The following is a 19,279-nucleotide window of genomic DNA, read 5'->3' on the forward strand; positions in this document are numbered from 1 at the left end:
GAGACACTAGGTGGTATAATGATGTTCTGCATGTCCATTCTGAGACACTAGGTGGTATAATGATGTTCTGCATGTCCATTCTGAGACACTAGGTAGTATAATGATGTTCTTCATCCAGTGTCACATCTGCTACACCCACCCCCCCCCCACCCCAACACACCCACCCACCCACTGCTAAAATGAGGCCATCTAAATCACCTCAATCAACACCATCATAATTCCCGCAAATCGCACCTCCTATTCACTGTATATATATTTTCTGTTGTATTTTTGACTTTATGTTTTGTTTACCCCATATGTAACTCTGTGTTGTTGTTTTTATCGCACTGCTTTGCTTTATCTTGGCCAGGTCGCAGTTGTAAATGAGAACTTGTTCTCAACTGGCTTACCTGGTTAAATAAAGGTGAAAAAAAAATGATGTTCTACATGTCCATGCTGAGACACTAGGTGGTATAATGATGTTCTCCATGTCCATGCTGAGACACTAGGTGGTATAATGATCTTCTACGTGTCCATGCTGAGACACTAGGTGGTATAATGATGTTCTCCATGTCCATGCTGAGACATTAGGTGGTATAATGATGTTCTCCATGTCCATGCTGAGACACTAGGTGGTATAATGATGTTCTGCATGTCCATTCTGAGACACTAGGTGGTATAATGATGTTCTCCATGTCCATGCTGAGACACTAGTTGGTATAATGATGTTCTCCATGTCCATGCTGAGACACTAGGTGGTAAAATGATGTTCTGCATGTCCATTCTGAGACACTAGGTGGTATAATGATGTTCTCCATGTCCATGCTGAGACACTAGGTGGTATAATGATGTTCTCCATGTCCATGCTGAGACACTAGGTGGTATACTGATGTTCTGCATGTCCATTCTGAGACACTAGGTGGTATAGTGATGTTCTACATGTCCATGCTGAGACACTAGGTGGTATAATGATGTTCTACGTGTCCATGCTGAGACACTAGGTGGTATAATGATGTTCTCCATGTCCATGCTGAGACACTAGGTTGTATAATGATGTTCTCATTGTCCATGCTGAGACACTAGGTAGTATAATGATGTTCTTCATGTCCATGCTGAGACACTATGTGGTATAATGATGTTCTGCATGTCCATGCTGAGACACTAGGTAGTATAATGATGTTCTCCATGTCCATGCTGAGACACTAGGTGGTATAATGATGTTCTGCATGTCCATTCTGAGACACCCCAACACACCCACCCACCCACTGCTAAAATGAGGCCATCTAAATCACCTCAATCAACACCATCATAATTCCCGCAAATCGCACCTCCTATTCATTTTCACACGACGACCCTGTCGGAACTGAAACTGCGTCTGGATCAATGAGTGTTGTGACATCCAGTCTGCTTTAAATAAAGCCTACAGAAATAGCCCTGGTCTGGGAACAGATCATGATAGATCACACTGTTCCCTGTTTGGAGCGGTTTTCACTGCTGTTCCCTACTAAAAAACTTTGTATCCACATATGGACATTCACATAGTGTTAGAGGAGGGAATCAACACATTTCCCCAGAATAGGCCTCAGCCTAGAGTGAGCTCAGTGTGAAGACATGGACAACATCATTATACCACCTAGTGTCTCAGCATGGACATGGAAAACATCATTATACCACCTAGTGTCTCAGCATGGACATGGAAAACATCATTATACCACCTAGTGTCTCAGCATGGACATGGAGAACATCATTATACCACCTAGTGTCTCAGCATGGACATGGAGAACATCATTATACCACCTAGTGTCTCAGCATGGACATGGAGAACATCATTATACCACCTAGTGTCTCAGCATGGACATGGAGAACATCATTATACCACCTAGTGTCTCAGCATGGACATGGAGAACATCATTATACCACCTAGTGTCTCAGCATGGACATGCAGAACATCATTATACCACCTAGTGTCTCAGCATGGACATGGAGAACATCATTATACCACCTAGTGTCTCAGCATGGACATGGAGAACATCATTATACCACCTAGTGTCTCAGCATGGACATGGAGAACATCATTATACCACCTAGTGTCTCAGCATGGACATGGATAACATCATTATACCACCTAGTGTCTCAGCATGGACATGGAGAACATCATTATACCACCTAGTGTCTCAGCATGGACATGGAGAACATCATTATACCACCTAGTGTCTCAGCATGGACATGGAAAACATCATTATACCACCTAGTGTCTCAGCATGGACATGCAGAACATCATTATACCACCTAGTGTCTCAGCATGGACATGCAGAACATCATTATACCACCTAGTGTCTCAGCATGGACATGGATAACATCATTATACCACCTAGTGTCTCAGCATGGACATGGAGAACATCATTATACCACCTAGTGTCTCAGCATGGACATGGAGAACATCATTATACCACCTAGTGTCTCAGCATGGACATGGATAACATCATTATACCACCTAGTGTCTCAGCATGGACATGCAGAACATCATTATACCACCTAGTGTCTCAGCATGGACATGGATAACATCATTATACCACCTAGTGTCTCAGCATGGACATGGAGAACATCATTATACCACCTAGTGTCTCAGCATGGACATGGAAAACATCATTATACCACCTAGTGTCTCAGCATGGACATGCAGAACATCATTATACCACCTAGTGTCTCAGCATGGACATGCAGAACATCATTATACCACCTAGTGTCTCAGCATGGACATGGATAACATCATTATACCACCTAGTGTCTCAGCATGGACATGGAGAACATCATTATACCACCTAGTGTCTCAGCATGGACATGGAGAACATCATTATACCACCTAGTGTCTCAGCATGGACATGGATAACATCATTATACCACCTAGTGTCTCAGCATGGACATGCAGAACATCATTATACCACCTAGTGTCTCAGCATGGACATGGATAACATCATTATACCACCTAGTGTCTCAGCATGGACATGGAGAACATCATTATACCACCTAGTGTCTCAGCATGGACATGGAAAACATCATTATACCACCTAGTGTCTCAGCATGGACATGCAGAACATCATTATACCACCTAGTGTCTCAGCATGGACATGCAGAACATCATTATACCACCTAGTGTCTCAGCATGGACATGGAGAACATCATTTGTTATTTTTTTTATTTAACCTTTATTTAACCAGGTAAGCCAGTTGAGAACAAGTTCTCATTTACAACTGCGACCTGGCCAAGATAAAGCAAAGCAGTGCGATAAAAACAACAACACAGAGTTACATATGGGGTAAACAAAACATAAAGTCAAAAATACAACAGAAAATATATATACAGTGTGTGCGAATGTAGTAAGTTATGGAGGTAAGGCAATAAATAGGCCATAGTGCAAAATAGTTACAATTTCGTATTAACACTGGAATGATAGATGTGCAAAAGATGATGTGCAAATAGAGATACTGGGGTGCAAATAAGCAAAATAAATAACAATATGGGGATGAGGTAGTTGGGTGGGCTAATTTCAGAATGGCTGTGTAGAGGTGCAGTGATCGGTAAGCTGCTCTGACAACTGACGCTTAAAGTTAGTCAGAGATTTTTGCAGTTCGTTCCAGTCATTGGCAGCAGAGAAATGGAAGGAATGGCGGCCAAAGGAGGTGTTGGCTTTGGGGATGACATTTGAGATATACCTGCTGGAGCGCAGACTACGGGTGGGTGTTGCTATGGTGACCAGTGAGCTAAGATAAGACAGGGATTTGCCTAGCAGTGATTTATAGATGACCTGGAGCCAGTGGGTTTGGCGACAAATATGTAGTGAGGGCCAGCTAACAAGAGTGTACAGGTCACAATGGTGGGTAGTATATGGGGCTTTGGTGGCAAAACGGGTGGCACTGTGATAGACTACATCCAATTTGCTGAGTAGAGTGTTGGAGGCTATTTTGTAAATGACATCGCCGAAGTCAAGGATCGGTAGGATAGTCAGTTTTACGAGGGCATGTTTGGCAGCATGAGTGAAGGAGGCTTTGTTGCGAAATAGGAAGCCGATTCTAGATCTAATTTTTGATTGGAGATGCTTAATGTGAGTCTGGAAGGAGAGTTTACAGTCTAACCAGACACCTAGATATTTGTAATTGTCCACATACTCTAGGTCAGACCCGCCGAGAGTAGTGATTCTAGTCGGGTGGGCGGGTGCAAGCAGCATTCGGTTGAAGAGCATGCATTTAGTTTTACTAGTGTTTAAGAGCAGTTGGAGGCTACGGAAGGAGTGTTGTATGGCGTTGAAGCTCGTTTGGAGGTTTGTTAACACAGTGTCCAATGAAGGGCCGGATGTATACAAAATGGTGTCGTCCGCATAGAGGTGGATCCGAGCGTCACCAGCAGCAAGAGCGACATCATTGATATACACAGAGAATAGAGTCGGCCCGAGAATTTAACCCTGTGGCACCCCCATAGAGACTGCCATAGGTCCAGACAACAGGCCCTCCGATTTGACACATTGAACTCTATCTGAGAAGTCGTTGGTGAACCAGGCGAGGCAGTCATTTGAGAAACCAAGGCTATTTAGTCTGCCAATAAGAATGCGGTGTTTGACAGAGTCGAAAGCCTTGGCCAGGTCGATGAAGACGGCTGCGCAGTACTTTCTTTTATCGATCGCGGTTATAATATTGTTTAGGACCTTGAGCGTGGCTGAGGGCCAGGTCAATTAGAAAGGCCTGCTCGCTAAAGTGTTTTACCGCGGACCCATTACAGATGCAGGCAATAAGGCAGTGATCGCTGAGATCCTGGTTGAAGACAGCAGAGGTGTATTTAGAGGGTAAATGTCAGGATGATGTCTATGAGGGTGCCCATGTTTACAGATTTAGGGTTGTACATGGTAGGTTCGTTGATCATTTGTGTGAGATTGAGGGCATCTAGTTTAGATTGTAGGTTGGCCGGGGTGTTAAGTACATCCCAGTTTAGGTCACCAAGCAGTACGAACTCTGAGGATAGATGGGGGCAATCAGTTCACATATGGTGTCCAGGGCACAGCTCGGGGCTGAGGGGGCTCTGTAGCAAACGGCAACAGTGAGAGACTTATTTCTGTAAAGGTGGATTTTTAGAAGTAGAAGCTCAAACTCTTTGGGCACAGACCTGGATAGTATGATAGAGCTCTGCAGGCTATCTCTACAGTAGATTGCAACCACACACCCTTTGGCAGTTCTATCGAGACGGAAAATGTTGTAGTTGGGGATGGAAATGTCTGAATTTTTGGTGGCCTTCCTAAGCCAGGATTCAGACACTGCTAGAACATCAGGGTTGGCGGAGTGTGCTAACGCAGTGAATAACTCAAACTTAGGGAGAAGGCTTCTGATGTTAACGTGCAAGAAACCAAGGCTTTTACGGAAGTCAACAAATGATAATGCCTGGGGAGTAGGAGTGATACTGGGGGCTACAGGGCCTGGGTTAACCTCTACATCACCATTGGAACAGAGGAGGAGTAGAATAAGGATACGGCTAAAGGCTTTAAGAACTGGTCTTCTAGTGCGTTGGGTACAGAGAAAAAAAGGGGCAGATTTCCGGGCGTTGTAGAATATATTCAGGGCATTATGTACAGACAAGGATATGGAAAGATATGAGTACAGTGGAGGTAAACCTAAGCGTTGAGTAACGATGAAAGAGATAGCATCACTGGAGGCACCGATTGAGTCGGTCTCCATGTGTATGGGGGGTGGGACAAAGAAGCTATCTAAGGCAGGTTGAGCTGGGCTGGGGGCTCTACAGTGAAATAGTACAATAAGAAATAACCGAAACAGCAATAAGCAAGGCATATTGACATGGGAGAGAGGCATAAAGCAATCACAGGTGTTATTCGAGAGAGCTAAGACAACAGCTGGTAATGGCGACAAAGTTTGGGCTGAGGCTAAACATAAACAGGATACGGTACCGTATAAAGGAACAGTCCAGCAGGCATCAGCTGTATAGCTGAGTTATCATAAGGTCCGGTGAACAGCAATAGGAGAGTTCGGAGGTAGTTTGGGGGCTGCTACAGCACTGGCGAGCAAGAGGCCACGGCTTGCGTGTGCTAGCGGGCCGGGGCTAGCAGATGGATCTTCGTGGATGACGTCGTAACGGGAAGCCTGTTGAAACCACATCAGACGATTTTGTCGGCAGACCAGTCGTATTGGATCGGCGGGGCTCCGTGTCAACACTAGGAGGTCCCGTCCGGTTGACAGAGAGGTAGATAGCCGGGAGATGGGCCTGGCTCGAGGCTCGCTCAAGGCTAACTGGTGCTTGCTAAGGGGTAATGGTAATTAGCCAACGACAACAGCCATTCGGTTGCAGCTAGCTAGTTGCGATGATCCGGCGCTAGGGTCCAGTGATTCCGGCAGAAAACCGATATGCTCTGGGTCGATAGCACGCTGTGCAGACTGGCCGACAAGATGTCCAGGCTAGAGCTAGAGCTGGCTGGTGGGTAGTGCAGGCCACGGACAATGGTTTAGACCGCTAACGGTGGCTAATAGCAAGTAGCTAGCTAGCTGGCTACCACAGCCATTCGGTTGCAGCTAGACTAGTTTCAGCTTAAGGTTCTTGATAAAAGTTATAAAGAAATAATAGAATCCTTTCCACTTTGGGTGAGGCGTGTTGCAGGAAAGTATATTTAGTTAAAGAATGAAAGTAAAATGGAGAAATATATACAAAATAGACAAAAAAGGACACTACAGCAAACACGACCGCACTGCTACGCCATCTTGGATTACAACCTAGCGTCTCAGCATGGACATGGAGAACATCATTATACCACCTAGTGTCTCAGCATGGACATGCAGAACATCATTATACCACCAAGTGTCTCAGCATGGACATGCAGGACATCATTATACCACCTAGTGTCTCAGCATGGACATGTAGAATATCATTATACCACCTAGTGTCTCAGCATGGACATGGAGAACATCATTATACCACCAAGTGTCTCAGCATGGACATGCAGAACATCATTATACCACCTAGTGTCTCAGCATGGACATGGACAGACAGGATGAAGAAAAATATAGAGAGAACGTGATAGTGTGATGATGTCATAGTTTCAAAAGAAGAAAAGCAAAGCAGAAAGAGTGAGAATAAGCATTACATAAAAATGTGATAGGATGAGTGTTAACACTAGAACCGCTAAAGCAGTCATTTCGACGACGTCTTTGGAATGATATAAATGTATTACTCTGCCATTTTTTAAGTCATGCTCCCCTCCGTCCTTGTCTTTTCCTAAATAAGTATATATCACACACTGTCGTTGATAGAATCTTAATATCACAAACAGAACTAGAGTTATAAACAGTTTTATGAGGGCATGTCATTTTTTTATGGTTTCCCCCGTTGCCCCTCCTTCTCCTGACAGTAGGGCCTGCTCCGCTCCTTCTCCCGACACTGGAATGTGCCGTGCCCAGTTGATAATCACCCCGATAATTGCCTCGAAACTGAACCTAAATTGAAACTAATTTCACAGATATAACAACAGATTCAATAAATGAAGTAAAATATGATGGGGGAGAAAGGGGAAGTTGATGAACGAGGGGAAGCAAACAATGCATAATTATGTAATCACCAATTGTGAATGAAGAACAGGGCGGGCCATTCTATTGTATTGATATATTCTAATTATAATCTTACAATGTGTATGTACCCTATATCAGTCCAACGAATCCAAGCAGTCTTATCAGTCTACTCTGGCCTACTTGGAGTACACATAGCGTGCGTAATTTCCAATGGCAAGAAGACCAAGATGAATGGATGCACATGCTAAGTTAGCGGTGCTACTAGATCTGAATGAAAACGACTAAGTTGGTGGGGAAGAAATGAATCATGACATCTCTGATTATTCTTCTGATTCTGAGCCTCAGACTGAATAACCTACACCTCCGAGGCCTAAGCACAAAAAAGCCAGAACGGTGCTCACTGAGCAGGTGGCCACGCCACCACCAAATGAAACAGTGAGACAGGAGAGAGGAAGAAGACGGCACCATTTAAATAGAACGAGCCAGTGCCAATGCTACGGGCTGATTATCGGCACAAAATGTCATCACTGAGATAGCAGGGCCTACATCTCAAGCAAAAAACTACATCAGCAATGCACTCACCAGCTTCCGTTGTTTATATGACACAGACACACCACATCATTCAGGGATTGTACTGTGGCTAAGATGAACACGGAGCAAGGAGACAATGCCTGGGATCTGTCAGCTGATGAGCTGGAAGTGTTTATTTCAATCCTGTATGTCCATGGAGCATTCGGTGGAAAGAGCGTGTATATGGAGAGCTTCTGGTCAGACATGTATGGGATACTTTTCTTTGGAGAAACCATGTCACGGGATCGCTTCAGAGAGATCATGCATTACCTCCATCTTGATGACAAAGAAACACACAAATTTGCAATGTATAAATAATTGACTATATTTGATTGGTGTCATATCCACACTTATATTCATGATAATGGCATTATTGCTTTTGTTCTCATTTTCAATGTTTATCAAGCACACTTGTTACTTATAATGATGTTTGGGATACTGATGTTTTTTTCATTTGACCGCGTCTTACTGTCCCATGTGTCTTGGTGGTTGGGATATTTTTTTTATTTTGTTGCTATAAAAAGAAACTGTTACCCTGTTCCAACACATACACTTTCTGTTTCATAGTTGTAACAAAGGCACTCCACGAATAAAATTGATTGAACATTAGAATTGCATGTTTTTTTTGTGTTTTTACATATAGCCTACAGTCACATAAACTAATGAAAATGCTATTGTGTCAATTGAAATAAAATAAAAATGTTATTCTAATGTTACCTTAGACCTTCATAAACACAACCAAATGATTATTTTTGCAATAGCATATATGAAATGTATTAATTACACTGTTAGAATGTTGCAATCAAAATGACTGCTCATTAGCTAGAAGGGGGGTTCCCTCAAGGCCCAGCTGTTGTACTGGAAAAGAGAATGACATGAATGCAGAAAGAGGAGAGAAAGAGCGAAAGGAGGCAGACAAGCAATGAAAGAGAAGATGTTAAAGTGTGAGTGTTAAAGAAAAAGAGAGGGCGGTAAGAAGACTGAGCTGAGGGAGGTAAAAGGAGTGGAAGACTGAGCTGAGGGTGATAAAAGGAGTGACAGACCGAGCTGAGGGTGGTCAAAGGAGTGACAGACCGAGCTGAGGGTGGTAAAAGGAGTGACAGACCGAGCTGAGGGAGGTAAAAGGAGTGACAGACCGAGCTGAGGGAGGTAAAAGGAGTGACAGACCGAGCTGAGGGTGGAAAAGGAGTGACAGACTGAGCTGAGGGAGGTAAAAGGAGTGACAGACCGAGCTGAGGGAGGTAAAAGGACTGACAGACCGAGCTGAGGGAGGTAAAAGGAGTGACGGACTGAGCTGAGGGTGGTAAAAGGAGTGACAGACCGAGCTGAGGGAGGTAAAAGGAGTGACAGACCAACCGGAGGGTGGTAAGAATGACAGACCGAGCTGTGGTTGGTAAGAGTGACAGACTGAGCTGAGGGAGGTAAGAGTGACAGACCGAGCTGAGGTTGGTAAGAGTGACAGACCAACCGGAGGGTGGTAAGAATGACAGACCGAGCTGAGGTTGGTAAGAGTGACAGACCGAGCTGAGGGAGGTAAGAGTGACAGACCGAGCTGAGGGAGGTAAGAGTGACAGACCGAGCTGAGGGAGGTAAGAGTGACAGACTGAGCTGAGGGTGGTAAGAATGACAGACCGAGCTGAGGTTGGTAAGAGTGACAGACCGAGCTGAGGGTGGTAAGAGTGACAGACCGAGCTGAGGGAGGTAAGAGTGACAGACCGAGCTGAGGGTGGTAAGAATGACAGACCGAGCTGAGGTTGGTAAGAGTGACAGACCAAGCTGAGGGAGGTAAGAGTGACAGACCGAGCTGAGTGAGGTAAGAGTGATAGACCGAGCTGAGGGAGGTAAGAGTGACAGACCGAGCTGAGGGAGGTAAGAGTGACACACCGAGCTGAGGGAGGTAAGAGTGACACACCGAGCTGAGGGAGGTAAGAGTGACACACCGAGCTGAGGGAGGTAAGAGTGACAGATCGAGCTGAGGGAGATAAGAGTGACAGACCGAGCTGAGGGAGGTAAGAGTGACAGACCGAGCTGAGGGAGGTAAGAGTGACAGACCGAGCTGAGGGAGGTAAGAGTGACAGATCGAGCTGAGGGAAGTAAGAGTGACAGACCGAGCTGAGGGCGGTAAGAGTGACAGACCGAGCTGAGGGAGGTAAGAGTGACAGACCGAGCTGAGGGAGGTAAGAGTGACAGACCGAGCTGAGGGAGGTAAGAGTGACAGACCGAGCTGAGGGCGGTAAGAGTGACAGACCGAGCTGAGGGCGGTAAGAGTGACAGACCGAGCTGAGGGCGGTAAGAGTGACAGACCGAGCTGAGGGAGGTAAGAGTGACAAACCGAGCTGAGGGAGATAAGAGTGACAGACCGATATGAGGGCGGTAAGAGTGACAGACCGAGCTGAGGGAGGTAAGAGTGACAGATCGAGCTGAGGGAGGTAAGAGTGACAGACCGAGCCGAGGGAGGTAAGAGTGACAGACCGAGCTGAGGGAGGTAAAAGTGACAGACCGAGCCGAGGGAGGTAAGAGTGACAGACCGAGCTGAGGGACGTAAGAGTGACAGACCGAGCCGAGGAAGGTAAGAGTGACAGACCGAGCTGAGGGTGGTAAAAGTGACAGACCGAGCTGAGGGAGGTAAGAGTGACAGACCGAGCCGAGGGAGGTAAGAGTGACAGACCGAGCTGAGGGAGGTAAGAGTGACAGACCGAGCTGAGGGAGGTAAAAGTGACAGACCGAGCCGAGGGAGGTAAGAGTGACAGACCGAGCTGAGGGACGTAAGAGTGACAGACCGAGCCGAGGGAGGTAAGAGTGACAGACCGAGCAGAGGGTGGTAAGAGTGACAGACCGAGCTGAGGGAGGTAAGAGTGACAGACTGAGCTGAGGGCGGATCAGACAATCATTAAAGAAGAGCATGACAGAGCAAGATTAAGACTTGAGAAAGACATGGAAGCAGAAAGACTGAGAAAGACCAAGAAAGTATCTACACAAGCTTCCCACTCCATCCACTTGTGTGAAGAAAAAAAAAACATGGCAGTTTCATTGACATTCAGTGTGATTCTCCCATGGGGTTGGGGGTGGGAGAGTGAGGAGCAGCTGGTGACCGGGGTGACTCGGAGGCCAGGTCTGCTGCCCATTAGTTGGGCTAGGGAGGGCTAAATTTAGACTGCAAGCATTGGCCGGACCTTCAGCTGACTACTACACACATTCTGAGAAACTGACTGACCGAAATGTCATGGAAACATGCTGTAAATATTGTGTGTGTGTGTGTGTGTGTGTGTGTGTGTGTGTGTGTGTGTGTGTGTGTGTGTGTGTGTGTGTGTGTGTGTGTGTGTGTGTGTGTGTGTGTGTGTGTGTCAGTGGAGGCTCTTCAGTGGAGGAAGGGGAGGATCATCCTCAGAGAATTTCATAAAAATAAAAATGGTAAAACATAAAAAAAAGTATCCTTTTTAGATAAAACTATACTAAATATAATCATGTCACCAAATAACTGATTAAAACACACTATTTTGCAAAGAAGTTCTACAGTAGCCTCAACAGCACTCTGTAGGGTGGCACCATTGTGCAGCTGGAGGACAGCTAGCTTCCGTCCTCCTCTGGGTACATTGACTTCAATACAAAACCTAGGAGGCTCATGGTTCTCACCCCCTTCCATAGACTTACACTTCCGGAGGACGTCCTCCACCCTATCAGAGCTCTTGCAGCATGAACTGACATATTGTCTACCTAATCAAAGGATCAGAGAATTAATCTAGTACTGAAAGCATTAGCTACAGCTAGCTAGCACTGCAGTGTATAAAATGTGGTGAGTAGTTGACTCAAAGAGAGAGAAATACAATAGTTGAACAGTTTTGAACAAATTAATTTCTTCCAAAATGAAGGAGAAGCAAGAGAGAAATAGAGAGAGTTTCATATTTTTTTTTCACTTTCAGTTTCACTTACTTAGCTAGCAAAAATGTAGTCTACTGAAACACTCTGCTCAAACAGAGGGTTGCTATGTTAGCTAGCTGGCTATGACTTTCCAACACAAGACTGGAACTCTTCCAAGTCAAGGTAAGCTTTTGGTATTAATAATTTATTGCCACCGTGGCCCGCCAGTGTAACTGCTTACTGACTGTACACTGTAACGTTACTGCATGATTGTAGCGGGTTTACTAACGCGTTAGTTCTATTAGCTATGCTGACAACTTAGCGGTTTGGCTTGGAAAGGTTTTTTCACCTGGTCACATACAGCTAATGTGTTGTGCATGGAAGTCCACAAACAAAGGGAAGAGGTGAGAGGAGGAGAGCGCATAGATGTGAGAAGGAATACAACGTGGCTGCTATGAAAGTTAACTGTGTTTACGCGTGATCAGGGGTGTATTCATTCCGACGATTCTGTTGAAAAACGTTTCTTAAACGGAAGCAAACGGAACAAAACAGGGATAAACATACCTGAATTTGTCCAATAGAAACTCTTGTTTGCAAATGTTGGACTAATGATTACACCCTATATGTCTGTCACCTCTAATTTGTGTCTCGACCTGTGTGCACCTACGTTGTAAACTTTAATTCATAGGCTAGGTTGTAGCAACCTCATGATGGGTATAGGGAAAATTTGAGTATCATGTAGTAGCCTAAACCTATCGCTGTTACATTGAACTGGGTGAATGGAATATGAATGAGAGTCATCTGATGTGCTGTAATAGAAATAAGGCCATGAAAAATCGTCCTCCCTCATCATAAACGGCACTGACCGCCACTGGTGTGTGTGTGTGTGCGCGCGTGTGTGTGTGTACTCACAGCCCTCGTATATGTCTGTGGGTATGTGGACTGCCGTGGTGTTGTAGGAGATGAGTCGTCTAAATTGCTCGTCTTCCTTAAACTCTGGATAAAGCCGGTTTGGCTTCTTGACCTCTGTATCATTTGAGTCCAGCTATAAGGGAAAAAGACAAAGGGAAATGTGATACTATTGACGCAAAATGGAGGTCAATGGAGAGTTAACTGCATGGATTTGGTGAATACAAAGTATTGTGTGTATGTCTGTCTGTCGCATTGCATTATGGTGCGTTGTATGATAATACATGCGTGTGTCTGTATTTGTGTGGCGCTTGCTCCATCATCTGTTGCTGTGAATAATATTGGAGTATATTCAGATGCCTAACAGTACGGATCTTCTGTGTCTTGGCCCGTCAAAGCCAGAATGACATTAGTTGTTCAAGAGAGGTGTGTGCCTGCCTGTGTTCTATCACCCCATCCCCTGTGGAAAGGAATTACTATCTGATCCCCCAGTATCAAATCAGAGAGATGACTTCGGAGGCCAAGGGATGCAGACAATATCACAGGCACAGATACGTGTTCTTGAGGTAATCCCTCACACACGCACACACACACACACACACACGTGCATGCCTGCACTCACACACACACACACACACACACACACACACACACACACACACACACACACACACACACACACTAGACATAACATGTATGCGCATTCATTTGAATATGCACGCATACACGCACATGCAAACAAAAACACACACTAAGCCTAGCATAGCAACTTCTTTGTGTCTTTTCTGGGCTCTAGAGCCTGGGCCACAGCTGGGGGATGTGGGGGGGATCCTTTAAGGCTATCAATACCTTTATAACAGGCTTAGTAACCATGGCTACAAAGACTGAGGGTGCAGGTGGGATTTTGTTGAATATACAGATTCGATATAACTCAGATCACGTCTCTTCACAACACATATTATACATGGAGAAAGAAACATTAGAAATGTACTCACGTTTTCTTTGGCATAGTAGTAATGAATGTCATCCGGCTATGGAGAAAGTGCGAGAGAGAGAGAGAGAGAGAGAGAGAGAGAGAGAGAGAGAGAGAGAGAGAGAGAGAGGGCGGGAGGGAGGGAGGGAAGAGAGAGAGAGAGAGAAATAGAAAGATGAAAAACAGATTTCTTCCTTTTATAAATACAGCAGGTCTTTGGTAGGGGTTTAAATCAATGTGCATTGTAAAGTTTTCAAACAGTGTTAGAGCCGTGTGGTAACGGTGTTCCTATTTCATTTTGTTTTCCATTCTTCAGTGCGGTTGTAATCTTTTTCTTATTTTGTAAATTCAAACACTTCTTCACTCTCTGTGTATGTCTATGTGTGTGTGTGTGTGTGTCTCACATGCCTAACTGTGTCTGTATTCACCTAATATGTGTGTGTGTGTGTATGTGTGTGTATGTGTGTATGTATGCATCTGCTTGACACAAAAGCATCAGTAGTGTTGTAGCCAACTCTCACTTTCACCAGCTGTGCGAGCTTCCTGTCAGAGCATGAGCAAGCCAGGCACTAACGAGCTAGCCTAGCCAGCCTAACTGACAGATGGACGCCTTAGGGACATGGAGCCGGTTCACTGGTTAGCACCACCTGCCTGCCACCCCCGGCGCTACAGCATGGAGATAAAGCTACATAAAACCCAGGCCAGTTCCCCCACCTGTGACCTGCTGGTGGTGTGAGGCTCGATAGTTAGCGCCAGGCATTTAGCGATGAGCTAGGTGTTAGCGATAGACACTACTGACAGCGGTGCTCTAGCATCTGCTCACCTCCCGAGAGACAGGCTGCAGTCCTTGCAGAGCACTGACACACAAGCTCACACACAAACACTCACTCTGTCTATATTTGTTTCTACTGTATCTCTCACATACTCAGATCCCTGAGGGGTGAGACAGTGTGGACCCTAGTGTGAGTGTCACCTCACAAGGTGCTCCACAACATTAAGATGACCTGACAGCCATCATGAGGAGGTCTCTTCATGTTAGCTTTGAAGCGCTGTGGCTACACTCCCCACAAGTGTGTGTGTGTTTTTTTTTTTGTGTGTGTGTGTGTGAGTGTGTGTGTTCTACATGCATGCATGTGAATGTGTGTTAAGCTGGTTTCACACACACAGAGGCTTTTTTTTTGTAGAGTGCTGGGGTAAATGTTTTAAGTGATGTAACTCCTGAGGGAGGGAGGACGTCTTCTGGGCTTTCATACAGAAATGTATTTGATCTCCCACACCAGGTTATGTACACACACACATACGCGTACACACACACACATACACACACGCACTCATGCACCATTGAGTACATGGGCCAGTTCATGGAGGACTATGCTGTAACCGCTGTAACCGCAATGTCGGCCAGAGGGTTGAGAAGAAGGGGAGAAGAGGGGGTGAGGAAGGGACTGTAGTCACACCACAGCTGTCTGGAGACAGACTGGACCACAGAGCTCTCCACCTAACGCTTTCACTGAGCATGTGCAAGAGCCACATGGAGCAAAGACACTCCTCATGACACACATCATTGCCCGAGAAAGCCAGTGGTTTGAGAAACTGAAATTAATAGAGAAAAAGGGGAAAAGCCTCCGTTTTCTGAACTACTTTTAGCCTCGTTTGTCGTTGCCTGGAACACGCGCACACTTGGGTTCAATTAGCTAGCTCAACATAAACAGTCTGAAAAAGCCAACCTCTGAGTCCTTTCATCGGTGCAGGCTTAATTGGCTAACACTAACAAGTGCGCTAATATTTGCTCGTTAGTTACAGAAAACGCTGGACTGTTCACACTAACGACTCTTCACCAAGGGATAGTTATCCAAGCTAGCCAAGCATCTCCATCCAGTCACACATTCCAAGCCTCAAAGAAGTACACCACGGCAGTATAAAGCGGATAATACTTTGTTCCAAACACGTTCCTACTTTGTCCCCCACACACGCATGTGCGCACGTACATACACAGATGACGTACGCACACACACACACACACACTTCCCGTCTCCTGGGAGCAAGGGAGTGTGTGGGAATCAGACTGATAAAAAACTTTTAATGGAGAAAAATCATTAAAAGGAGTATCGGAGGTGGTTATCATGACTCTGTCCCAGTTAGTTTGAAGCTAATAGGCTAGTAGGAGGCAATGGAGTTCTCCCACATAGAGGCAGTAAAAAATATATATATATATTAACAAGTAATTTGTCATTTTCAATATGGCTGCCGAATGTGAGAGGCTTTAGTAAGTAGGAGAAGTAAATTAACTATTTGAATTCATTAGAAAAAGGTTGTGGCTCGGACAAAGAATGTTTGGACATGGGGAGTTGAGGAATTGCATCATAATTCATGATGAGGTCTACTAATCAAGTGCAGAGACAGGCTGCTCAGTAGAGAAATGTGTCCAATGAGGATTGAGTTCAAGTAGAAGAAAATAAACTCCAAGCGGGCTGTCATGTGCCTTTTACTGAGGACTGGCTTGCGTCTGGCCACTCTACCATAAAGGCCTGATTGGTGGAGAGCTGCAGAGATGGTTGTCCTTCTGGAAGGTTCTTCCATCTCCACAGAGGAACTCCATCAGGTTCTTGTTCACCTCCCTGACCAAGGCCCTTCTCCCCCGATTGCTCAGTTTGGCCGGGCAGACAGCTCTAGGAACAGTCTTGGTGGTTCCAAACTTCTTCCATTTAAGAATGATGGAGGCCACTGTGTTCTTGGGGACCTTCAATGCTGCAGAAATGTTTTGTTACCCTTCCCCAGATCTGTGCCTCAATTCCTTTGACCTCATGGCTTGGTTTTTGCTCTGACATGCACTGTCAACTGTGGGACCTTATATAGACAGGTGTGTGCCTTTCCAAATCATGTCCAATCAATTTAATTTACCACAGGTGGACTCCAATCAAGTTGTAGAATAATCTCAAGGATGATCAATGGAAACAGGATGCACCTGAGCTCAATTTCGAGTGTCATAGCAAAGGGTTTGAATTCTTATGTACATAAGGTATCTGTATTTTTATTTTTTTTACATTTGCAAATATTTAGAAAAACCTGTTTTCACTTTGTCATTATGGGGTATTGATGAGGATTTTTTTTAGAATAAGGCTGTAATGCAACAAAATGTGGAAAAAGGGAATGGGTCTGAATACTTTCCGAATGTACTGTATACTGGCTTAATGGGAATTTAAGAGAGTAAGACCCAGCATGTGCGTGGCTCTGAATGTGTCCCAATGTAATGAAATTCTATTTAATTGAAGGCTATTAAAACTCTATTGTCAATCTAATGAGATTTTATAAAAAATTGACCATCCAGTTTTTTTATTTTACCAGGTAAGTTGACTGAGAACACATTCTAATTTACAGCAATGACCTGGGGAATAGTTACAGCGAAGAGGAGAGGGATGAATGAGCCAATTGGAAGCTGGGGATGATTAGGTGGCCATGATGGTATGAGGGCCAGATTGGGAATTTAGCCAGGTTAACACCCCTACTCCTACGATAAGTGTCATGGGATCTTTAGAGACCACAGAGAGTCAGGACACCCGTTTAACGTCCCATCCGAAAGACGGCACCCTATACAGGGCTTAGACCAGAGGAAAGAGTGCTTTCTATTGGCCCTCCAACACCACTTCCAGCAGCATCTGGTCTCACATTCAGGGACCGAACAGGACCAACCCTGTTTAGCTTCAGAGGCAAGCCAGCAGTGGGATGCAGGGTGGTATGCTGCTGGCAATTAAAAACAATAATATATGATTGTGAATTAAATCTATCTCTTCTTATAGAGTTCAAGGCTTCTGTAGGTAATGTATCCAGAGATAATGAGGACATTATATGAGAAGAACCACTCACTCACCTCAGGATCGTTCTTCCACCGATGCCGCATCTGAAAATCCTCTGCAGCGGATGCCAGTGTCTGGAGAGAAAAAAAAACAGAGAAAGAGAGTTTGAATTTTAACACCTTTCATTTCAATTAAGGAGTCGATATAGTGCTTGTGGCAAGCATAGGGAGAGAAAGAGGGAGAGAGAGAAAGAGAGAGAAAAAGAGAAAGAGAGAGAGAGACAGAGTGAGATAGAGAATGGTACGAATGCTCAATAACATGAATCACGGCCATGAAAGTGTTAAGAGCATAAAAGCCACCATACTCCACGGTACACAACATATACTGACGATACATTACACACCTCAGCTCACCTTATCATGGCTAATTCAAACAACTGGCTCTACTTCTACAACCACTAGTAAGGCTGTCAACACAGGAAGTTATTTTAGACTTTAGGCCCCGTGTAGCTCAGTTGGTAGAGGATGGCGTTTGCAACGCCAGGGTTGTGGGTTCGATTCCCACGGGGGGGGCAGTATGAAAATGTATGCACTCACTAACTGTAAGTCGCTCTGGATAAGAGTGTCTGCTAAATGTCTAAAATCTAAATGTAGACTAAAAATCTAAAGAAACACATTTTCACTCGACACCCCCAGGTGTGAAACGAGGCTGGGGGTGTCACAGTATAAGACGTCATTGTGCTCAAATTAGATCCCCCCCACTCCATCTTGGCCCAGATCTGGCCCTAATGACTAGGTTAATGGGTTTCTAATGAGGATCATCTTTTCATCTCAGCCTGGTCTAGAAACCCACTGTAACACTAATTTCCACTGGGAAAATATGGAATCCAATTCCAGTCACTAGCTACTACTACTGCAAAAAAGGGAGTTATCCGCATCACCCAGAAATTAAATAAGATGGGAAAAAATAGTAAATTAATTGAAGAAAGGCGAAGTGGGGGGTAAAAATGAAACCAGATGAGATAGTAACAAGAAAATCAAACAAAGAAAAACGAAATAAAGAGCTTCCTTTGAGGGTGAATCACAGGGTGCAGAGATCTTACAATCTTCAAAATGTCAGTTTGTGTTTAAGTGCTGTATCTATCAGAACTCGGATCTGCAGGCCAAGTGTCCCCTTTTCTTTGGCTCAGCAAACCACACGGCCTGGATAACCGGAATCCCAAAGCCAAACGCACTGAGCTTATGCTGCCTTTCTGTGCCACGCTATCGCTGCAGGCTGGGTGAGCTGCATGCTACCACACGCTATCGCTAAGTCTCCCCATTTGGCTACAATGAGAGGACTGTGTTAGCATTATATAATCTCCTCTACACAATGATATCACAAGTGCATAATTAATGCGATTATGCCTAATCAAAGCTAATGAACCCCCAACGCATACTGCCTGCCAGAGTGCTTTGCAAGCACCTTCTTTTTTCTGTCCGTCGCTGAATAAATTGAGGAGGCTAACACTAATCTAAAGCTAATGTGTTTAGCGCTGCTTGCGTTATTAGCTTGCATCTTCCCCTGAGCTTCTTGTAGCTGTGTGGGCCTGCAGACCCTATCAAAGCTAAGACTAATTGATGGACAAAAATGAACAGCAT

At 44.9% G+C, this 19,279-nt stretch overlaps 1 protein-coding gene across 1 annotated transcript in view; it reads right to left on the bottom strand.

The window, feature by feature from the left end:
• Positions 1-19,279, bottom strand: part of LOC311129045 (voltage-dependent calcium channel subunit alpha-2/delta-1-like) — a 193,801-nt gene that overhangs the window by 97,179 nt on the left and 77,343 nt on the right. The window contains exons 4-6 of the mRNA XM_084161304.1: positions 17,714-17,773; positions 13,868-13,903; positions 12,876-13,008 (exon numbers count right to left, since the gene is read on the bottom strand). Coding sequence (XP_084017430.1) covers positions 12,876-13,008; positions 13,868-13,903; positions 17,714-17,773 — 229 coding nt within the window. The remainder of the gene's footprint in view (positions 1-12,875; positions 13,009-13,867; positions 13,904-17,713; positions 17,774-19,279) is intronic.

This window comes from Coregonus lavaretus, assembly GCF_964263955.1.
Source record: "Coregonus lavaretus genome assembly, chromosome: 5".
In the NCBI taxonomy this organism is placed as follows: Eukaryota; Metazoa; Chordata; class Actinopteri; order Salmoniformes; family Salmonidae; genus Coregonus; species Coregonus lavaretus.